The sequence below is a fragment of the Lathamus discolor genome, chromosome 2 (genome assembly GCF_037157495.1).
Source record: "Lathamus discolor isolate bLatDis1 chromosome 2, bLatDis1.hap1, whole genome shotgun sequence".
Classification (NCBI taxonomy): Eukaryota; Metazoa; Chordata; class Aves; order Psittaciformes; family Psittacidae; genus Lathamus; species Lathamus discolor.
In genome coordinates this window covers 160,310,478-160,320,568 of record NC_088885.1, presented here as the reverse complement: position 1 = coordinate 160,320,568, position 10,091 = coordinate 160,310,478, and the positions used below count along the sequence as shown (strand labels likewise).

At 59.8% G+C, this 10,091-nt stretch overlaps 1 protein-coding gene across 1 annotated transcript; it reads left to right on the top strand.

Annotated features, from left to right (window-relative positions):
• The first annotated feature begins 607 nt into the window (after window positions 1-607).
• Window positions 608-4,627, top strand: GPT (glutamic--pyruvic transaminase). The gene is made up of 3 exons (XM_065669502.1): window positions 608-834; window positions 2,851-2,963; window positions 4,405-4,627. Exons 1-3 carry the CDS (start codon window positions 628-630, stop codon window positions 4,493-4,495), a joined length of 411 nt encoding a protein of 136 aa, XP_065525574.1. The 5' UTR covers window positions 608-627; the 3' UTR covers window positions 4,496-4,627.
• The last annotated feature ends 5,464 nt before the right edge of the window (window positions 4,628-10,091 follow it).

Below are 10,091 nucleotides of genomic sequence, written 5' to 3'. Positions count from 1 at the left end.
CTGGGACGCACTGGGATGCATTGGGATTCAATGGGACGCACTGGGACACACTGGGATGCATTGGGATTCAATGGGACGCACTGGGACGCACTGGGATGCCCTGGGATGCATTGGGATGCACTGGGACGCACTGGGATGCATTGGGATGCATTGGGACGCACTGGGATGCATTGGGAGGCACTGGGACGCACTGGGATGCACTGGGGTGCATTGGGATGCACTGGGACGCATTGGGATGCATTGGGACACACTGGGATGCACTGGAATGCATTGGGATGCATTGGGACGCACTGGGACGCACTGGGATGCACTGGGATGCATTGGGACGCACTGGGACGCACTGGGATGCACTGGGATGCATTGGGACGCACTGGGACGCACTGGGATGCATTGGGATGCACTGGGATGCACTGGGACGCATTGGGACGCACTGGGATGCATTGGGACGCAATGGGACGCACTGGGATGCACTGGGATGCATTGGGACGCACTGGGATGCACTGGGATGCATTGGGATGCACTGGGATGCACTGGGACGCATTGGGACGCACTGGGACACACTGGGATGCACTGGGATGCATTGGGACGCATTGGGATGCATTGGGACGCACTGGGGGACGCTCTGGGATGCTCGGGGCCGCATCGGGACGCTCGGGGCCCCCCTGCTGCCTTGGGCAGGAGAAGAGCGCGGTGCTGCGGGCGCTGGCGGCCAAGGCGCGCCTGGCGCAGGAGCTGCTGAACGGCATCCCCGGGATGCGGTGCAGCCCGGTGCAGGGCGCCATGTACTGCTTCCCCCGCGTGCAGCTGCCCCCGCGCGCCTGCGCCGCAGCCAGGGTGAGCGGGGATGGGGTGGGGTGGGGATGGGGATGGGGATGGGATGGGGATGGGATGGGGATGGGGATGGGATGGGGATGGGGATGGGGTGGGATGGGGATGGGATGGGGATGGGGATGGGGATGGGATGGGGATGGGATGGGATGGGATGGGGTGGGGATGGGATGGGGATGGGATGGGGATGGGGATGGGATGGGGATGGGGATGGGGTGGGATGGGGATGGGATGGGGATGGGGATGGGGATGGGATGGGGTGGGGATGGGATGGGGATGGGATGGGGATGGGATGGGATGGGGATGGGGATGGGATGGGGTGGGGATGGGATGGGGATGGGATGGGATGGGGATGGGATGGGATGGGGATGGGATGGGGATGGGATGGGGATGGGGATGGGATGGGGATGGGATGGGGATGGGATGGGGATGGGGATGGTGGGAATGGGAATGAGAATGGGGATGGAAATGGGAATGGTGGGGATGGGGATGGGATGGGGATGGTGGTAAATGGAGGTGGGAATGATGGGAAGTGGAGGTGGGGATGGGAAAGACGGAAAATGGAGGGGGTAATGGGGGACATGGGATGTAGGAATGGGAATGATGGACACTGTGGAGATGGGAATGATGGGAAATGGAGATGGGAATGAGGAGCATGTGATATGGGATGGGAATGATGGGAAGTGGAGATGGGAACGGGGGACAGGGAATATGGGATGGGAATGCTGAGAAAAGGAGATGGGAATGAAGGACATGGAGATGTGGGCTGGGAATGAGGGACCAGGGATTTGGGGGTGGGAATGATGGGAAGTGGAGATGGGAATGAGGGACGTGGGATGTGGGCTGGAATGATGCACGTGGGGATGCGGGGTGGGAATGATGGACACTGGGAATGGGAATGATGAGGAATGGAGAGGGGAATGGGGAACATGGGATGTGGGAATGAGGGACACTGTGGGGCTGGGGGTGATGGGCATGGGATGTGGGGTGGGAATGATGGGAAATGGAGATGGGAATGATGGACAATGTGGAATGGGAATGAGGGACATGGAGATGTGGGATGGGAATGATGGACAATATGGAATGGGAATGATGGACCTGGAGATGTGGGATGGGAATGAGGGACAACATGGGATGGGAATGATGGACAATGTGGGGTGGGAATGATGGACATGGAATGTGGAATGGGAATGATGGACATGGAGATGTGGGATGGGAATGATGGACATGGAATGTGGAATGGGAATGATGGACATGGAGATGTGGGATGGGAATGATGGGAAATGGAGATGGGAATGATGGACAATGTGGAATGGGAATGAGGGACATGGGATGTGGGATGGGAATGAGGGACAACATGGGATGGGAATGATGGACAATGTGGAATGGGAATGAGGGACATGGGATGTGGAATGGGAATGATGGACAACGTGGGATGGGAATGAGGGACATGGGATGTGGAATGGGAATGATGAGAAATGGACATGGGAATGAGGGACATGGGGATGTGGGAATGGGAATGGGGAACATGGGATGTGGGAATGATGGACACGGTGGGAATGGGAATGATGGGAAACAGAGATGGGAATGATGGAGATGGGGATGTGGGATGGGAATGATGGACAATGTGGAATAGGAATGATGGACATGGGATGTGGGATGGGAATGATGGGCAACGTGGGATGGGAATGATGGACATGGGAATGTGGGATGGGAATGAGGGACAATGTGGGGTGGGAATGATGGACATGGGATGTGGAATGGGAATGATGGGAAATGGAGATGGGAATGATGGAGATGGGGATATGGGATGGGAATGATGGAAATGGAAACGGGAATGATGGAGATGGGGATGGGAATGATGGGAAATGGAGATGGGAATGGGGCCATGGAGATGTGGGCTGGGAATGGGCCCCACGGCTGTGGGCCGGGCTCAATGTCTGTGGGTGCTGCCCCCCCCCCCCACCTCGCTATGGGTCCGGGTGCAGTGACCCCCCCCCCCCCCCCCACCGTGCCCCCCAGGCCGTGGGGCAGGCCCCGGACATGTTCTTCTGCATGAGGCTGCTGGAGGAGACCGGGATCTGCCTGGTGCCGGGCAGCGGCTTCGGGCAGCAAGAGGGCACCTTCCACTTCCGGTGCGTGCCCGCAGGGGGCGCCGTGGGGCAGGGGGGGTGCCGTGGGGCTGGACCCACAACTTGGGGGGGGGGGGTGTACAAGGTCTATGGGGTGGTGGGTGAGGGATGAGGGGGTTGCAGTGGGGCAGAGCTGGTGCTGTGGGGCTGGGGTTGATGAGAGATGGGGATATGGGGCTGGGGTGAAGGTTTGGGGTCCTTCTATGGGGCTGGACCCACAACCAAGCCCCCATTGATGGTGGTTGAGGTGGACACAGGGTCTATGGGGTGGTGGAGTGAGGGATGAGGGGGTTGCAGTGGGGCAGAGGTGGTGCTGTGGGGCTGGGGTTGATGAGAGATGGGGATATGGGGCTGGGGTGAAGGTTTGGGGTCCTTCTATGGGGCTGGACCCACAACTGAGCCCCCATTGGTGGTGGTGGGGGGTGCAAGGTCTATGGGGTGGTGGCTGAGGGATGAGGGGGTTGCAGTGGGGCAGAGGTGGTGCTCTGGGGCTGGGGTTGATTAGAGATGGGGATATGGGGCTGGGGTGAAGGTTTGGGGTCCTTCTATGGGGCTGGACCCACAACCAAGCCCCCACTGATGGTGGTTGAGGTGGACACAGGGTCTATGGGGTGGTGGAGTGAGGGATGAGGCCGTTGCAGTGGGGCAGAGCTGGTGCTGTGGGGCGGGGAATGATTAGAGATGGGGATGTGGGGCTGGGGTGAAGGTTTGGGGTCCATCCATGGGGCTGGACCCACAACCAAGGCGCCATGGACAGCGGCCATTGAGGTGGACACAAGGTCTATGGGGTGGTGGCTGAGGGATGAGGGGGTTGCAGTGGGGCGGAGGTGGTGCTGTGGGGCTAGGGCTGATTAGAGATGGGGCTATGGGGCTGGGGTGAAGGTTTGGGGTCCCTCCATGGGGCTGGACCCACAACCAAGCCCCCATTGATGGTGGTTGAGGTGGACACAGGGTCTATGGGGTGGTGGGTGAAGGATGAGGGGGTTGCAGTGGGGCAGAGGTGGTGCTGTGGGGCTGGGGTTGATTAGAGATGGGGATATGGGGCAGGGGTGAAGGTTTGGGGTCCTTCTATGGGGCTGGACCTACAACCGAGCCACCATGGACAGTGGCCATTGAGGTGGACACAAGGTCTATGGGGTGGTGGGTGAAGGATGAGGGGGTTGCAGTGGGGCAGAGCTGGTGCTGTGGGGCTGAGAATGATGAGAGATGGGGATATGGGGCTGGGAATGGTGGACCTGGGATCCATCCATGGGGCTGGACCCACAACCGAGCCCCCATTGATGGTGGTTGAGGTGGACACAAGGTCTATGGGGTGGTGGACAAGGCACCAGGGGGCTGTTGGGTGCCCCGGGGGTGGCTGCAGGAGGTGGTTGTGGGGCAGAGCTGGCACTTGGGGGGTGCCCCACATCTCGCCGCGCCCCCCAACCGGCCCCTGCCCCCCCAGGATGACGATCCTGCCCCCCATCGAGAAGCTCCAGCTCGTGCTCGAGAAGCTCGGCAGCTTCTACGCCAAGTTCGTCAAGGAGTTCTCCTAATGCCAACAGCGCCCCATAGAGCCCCATAGAGCCCCATAGAGCCCCATAGCCCCTGGGGGGGGGGACGACACACAGGACGGGGACATGACCCCAGTGTCCCCTGGACCCCATAATAAAGGGCTGTGACCAGCACCCATGGGTGTCCCCGTGCCCCACATCAGCCCTTGGGGGTCTCTATGGGGTGGTGGGTCCCATATGGGGGGGGGGTTATGGGGCTGGGGGGGGGGGTTGTGGGTTCTGCATCCCCCCAGGGGCCTCTTGGTGCCCCCCCATCCGCTCCTCCCTATGGACACCCCAATGCCCCACATTGAATGGGACCTGGAGCATCCTCACCCCTATGGGGGGGCCTCATCAGCACCCCCAGACTGGGACCTGGCCCCAAGAGCCCCATGGCCATGGGGTGCCCATGGACCCACAGCAGGTACTCAGTGCCCCATGGCCATGGGGTGCCCCATGGACCCACAGCAGGTACTCAGTGCCCCATGGCCATGGGGTGCCCATGGACCCACAGCAGGTACCCAGTGCCCCATGGCTATGGGGTGCACATGGACCCACAGCAGGTACCCAGTGCCCCATGGCCATGGGGTGCCCATGGGCCCACAGCAGGTACCCAGTGCCCCATGGCTATGGGGTGCACATGGACCCACAGCAGGTACCCAGTGCCCCATGGCCATGGGGTGCCCATGGACCCACAGCAGGTACCCAGTGCCCCATGGCTGTGGGGTGCCCATAGATGTGGGGCTGCTGTGGGTCCCATGGGGATCGAAGGGGCCATGGAGGCCAATGGGGACCTGTGGGTCGCTGTGGGTCCCATGGGGATCGAAGGGGCCATGGGTGCCAGTGGGGACGTGTGGGTCGCTGTGGGTCCCATAGGGATTGAAGGGGCCATGGGGGCCAATGGGGACCTGTGGGTCGCTGTGGGTCCCATGGGGATCGAAGGGGCCATGGGTGCCAATGGGGACCTGTGGGTCGCTGTGGGTCCCATAGGGTCCGGGTGGCCGTGGGGCTCCCTGTGCCCCACATTGTGCTGTTTCCAGCCCCATTGCCGGCCCCCCTGCATGGAGGGAGCCATCTCCCATCACCCCATGGACACCCACAGACAAACCAGGGCACCCACCTCATTAACACCCTCATTAACACCTCATTAGCACCCTCATTAGCACCCTCATTAACCCCCTCATTAACACCCCTCATTAACCCCTTATTAACCCCCTCATTAACCCCTCATTACCACCCTCATTGACACCCCTCATTAACCCCCTCATTAACACCCTCATTAACCCCCCTCATTAACACCCTCATTAACCCCCTCATTAACCCCCTCATTAACACCTCATTAACACCTCATTAACCCCCTCATTAACCCACTCATTAACACCTCATTAACCCCCTCATTAACCCCCTCATTAGCCCCTAATTAACCCCCTCATTAACACCCTCATTAACCCCTCATTACCACCCTCATTGACACCCCTCATTAACACCCTCATTAACACCCTCATTAACACCCTCATTAAACCCCTCATTAACACCCTCATTAACACCTCATTAACACCCTCATTAACCCCCTCATGCCCCATTAGCCCCAGTGACCCCAGTACCTGCCCCAGTACCACCCAGCTCCCCCCCCCCGCCCCATGGCCCTCCCCATCACCAACCTCATTGCCTGCCCCATTACCAGGCCAAATACCCCCTCATTAACACCCTAATTAACATCTCATTAACATACTCATTAACACCCTAATTAACACCCTCGGTAACAACTCATTAACAGCCTCATTACCCCTTTATCAGCCACCCCATTGCTCTCCCACCCTCATTAACACCCCATTAGCATCTCATCAGCATCTCATTAACACCTCATTAACATGCCATTAACGTCTAATTAACACCTCATTAACACCTTATTAACATCTCATTAACACCTCATTAACTGCCCCATTGCCCTCCCATTACCCACCCTGTTACCCCTCCTGTTACTCTCCCGAACACCCCCCTCATTACCTGCCCCACTGCTGCCCCACATACCCGCCCCATGGCCACCACTGGCCCCACTGCCTGCCCCATTGCCCAGCCTGCTCCCCTCCCAGATAAGCCCCCCATAACCCCACAGATACCCCTGGTGCCCCTGCCCCACATCCTCCCCCCCCATTACCTGCCCCCTCGCATTAACCCATTACCACCCCAATACCCTCCCGCCCCATAACTGACCCCATACCCAACTCCATAACTGACCCCATAACCCACCCCATAAGTGACCCCATGACTGACCCCATAACCCACCCCATAACTGACCCCATACCCAACCCCATAACTGACCCCATAACCCACCCCATAACTGACCCCATACCTAACCCATAACTGACCCCATAAGTGACCTCATACGTGACCCCATAACTGACCCCATAACCCACCCCATAACTGACCCCATACCCAACCCCATAACTGACCCCATAACCCACCCCATAACTGACCCCATACCTAACCCATAACTGACCCCATAAGTGACCTCATACGTGACCCCATAACTGACCCCATAACCCACCCCATAACTGACCCCATACCTAACCCATAACTGACCCCATAACCCACCCCATAACTGACCCGATACCCAACCCCATAACCCACCCTATAACTGGCCCCAAAACTGACCCCATAACCCATCTCATTACCCTCCCTGTTACCCTCCTCATTGCCTGCTGTTACTCACCCCATTCCCCCCTCATTAATCACCCCCTCATTAATCACCCCCTCATTAATCACCCCCTCATTAATCACCCCCTCATTAGCAGCCTCGTTACCTCCTCATTAACTCCGCCCGTTGCCCATGGGATGAGGATGAGGATGAGGATGGGGAGCACAAAGGAGCCGTGTCCCATGGTGGTGCCATGGATGCAGGGATGGGGATGAGGATGAGGATGGAGGCTGAAGATGGAGGCTGAGGATGGAGGCTGAGGATGCGGATAGGGATGAGGATGAGGATGGAGGCTGAGGATGGAGGATGAGGATGGGGAGCACCAAAGGAGCCGTGTCCCCTGGTGGTGCCATGGATGCAGGTATGGGGATGGAGGATGAGGATGGGGATAAGGATGGAGGATGGGGATGAGGATGGAGGCTGAAGATGGAGGCTGAGGATGGAGGATGAGGATGCAGATGGGGATGAGGATGAGGATGGAGGATGGGAATGGAGGCTGAGGATGAGGATGGGGATGAGGATGGGGATGAGGATGGAGGATAGGGATGGAGGCTGAGGATGGAGGATGAGGATGGGGAGCACAAAGGAGCTGTGTCCCCTGGTGGTGCCATGGATGCAGGGATGGGGATGAAGATGAGGATGGGGATGGGGATGAGGATGAGGATGGAGGCTGAGGATGGAGACTGAGGATGGAGGATGAGGATGGGGATAAGGATGGGGATGAGGATGGAGGATGGGGATGGAGGCTGAGGATGGAGGCTGAAGGTGGAGGCTGAAGGTGGAGGATGAGGATGAGGATGGAGGTTGGGGATGGGGATGAGGATGGGGATGGAGGTGACACCAGCACCATGGTGATGACCCCATGAGGATGGAGCTCAGGAGATCCCCATGGTGATGACCCCATGTGACCCCGTTGGGAGCTGCCAATGGGACAGGATGAGGCCATCACCGCCAGTCCCATCGGGAAGTGGCTCCGGGAGGAAGGCAATGGGATGGGATGGGATGGGATGGGGCACACTGGAGGTTGGGATGGGATGGGGTACACTGGAGGTTGGGATGGGATGGAATGGGGCACACAGGAGGTTGGGATGGGATGGGGTGCACTGGAGGTTGGGATGGGATGGGACAGGATGGGGTGCACTGGAGGTTGGGATGGGATGGGATGAGATGGAATGCACCGGAGGTTGGGATGGGATGGGGCACACAGGAGGTTGGGATGGGATGGGACAGGATGGGGTGCACCGGAGGTTGGGATGGGGCGCACAGGAAGTTGGGTTGGGATGGGATGGGATGAGATGGGATGGGATGGGATGGGGTGCACCGGAGGTTGGGATGGGATGGGATGGGGTGCACTGGAGTTTGGGATGGGATGGGATGAGATGGGATGGGATGGGGTGCACCGGAGGTTGGGATGGGATGGGATGAGATGGGATGAGATGGGGCGCACCGGAGGTTGGGATGGGATGGGACAGGATGGGGAGCACCGGAGGTTGGGATGGGATGGGATGGGGCACACAGAAGGTTGGGATGAGGCAGCTCTGGGGGGGCCACATCCTGTGCGAGGACCGCAGCGAGCAATGGCAGAGCCCAGGGCAGAGCCAAGGTGGGATGGGGCCGGGAGCCACCCGTGTGCCGGGATGCACCGGGAGGGAGCTGGGGAGGGCTCGGGGGTGCTGGGGTGGGGGGAAGCTCCTCAGGTCACCGCTGAGGGGGAGCGCGGAGGGAGAGGCTTTGGGTGGTGGTGGCCACGGTGGGGAGATGGAGAGGAGAAGGCTCCTGAAGGGGAGACCTCAGAGCAGCTCCGGTGCCTGAAGGGGCTGCAGGGAGCCTGGAGAGGGGCTTGGGGCAAGGGAGGCAGGGATGGGATGGGCAGGAACGGCTCCAAGTGGAAGAGGGAAGGGATGGATGGGACCTTGGGGTGAAGTTCATCACCATGAGGGTGCTGGGATGCTGGAAGGGGTTGGATGGAGAAGCTCTGGATCACTGGAACTGGTCCAGGCCAGGTTGAACGGGGCTTGGAGCAATGGGGCTTTGGAGAAGGGATGGAGCAATGGGATGAGGAGGAACGGCTCCAACTGGAAGGGGGAAGAGTTGGATGGGACCTTGGGATGAAGTTCATGACCATGAGGGTGCTGAGATGCTGGAAGGGGGTGAATGGAGAAGCTCTGGATCACTGGAACTGGTCCAGGCCAGGTTGGACGGGGCTGGGAGCAATGGGGCTTTGGAGAAGGGATGCAGGGATGGGATGGGGAGGAACGGCTCCAAGTGGAAGAGGGAAGGGATGGATGGGACCTTGGGGTGAAGTTCATCACCATGAGGGTGCTGGGACGCTGGAAGGGTTGGATGGAGAAGCTCTGGATCACTGGAGCTGATCCAGGCCAGGCTGGACGGGGCTGGGAGCAAGCTGCTCCAGTGGAAGGTGCTCCCATGGATCTCCAAGGTCCATCCCAACCGGAGCCACGGGAGGAGCTCACGGTGCCCGGTGATCCCCAGTGAGGAGGTCCCAGCCCACGCCGCGCACATCCCTGCCCCACGGAACCCCAGCACCGCCGTGCTGCAGGGTCCCTGCCAGCTCCTCCACGATGCTGCGCGTCCTCCGCACCAGCGGGAGCACCGGGAGGGAAGAGGATGAGGAGGGAGGATCCTGGTGCTGGGGCACCTCTGGGGCTGAAGGAGGAGGAGGAGGAGGGATGGAGGGGGAAGGATGGAGGAGGAGGGATGGAGGAGGGATGGAAGAGGAGAAGGAGGGAAGGAGGAGGAATGGAGGAGGAGAAGGAGGAGGGATGAAGGAGGAGGAGGAGGGATGAAGGAGGATGGAGGGAGGAGGAGAAGGAGGGATGGAGGAGGGATGAAGGGGGAAGGATGGAGGAGGATGAAGGAGGGATGGAGAAGGGATGGAGG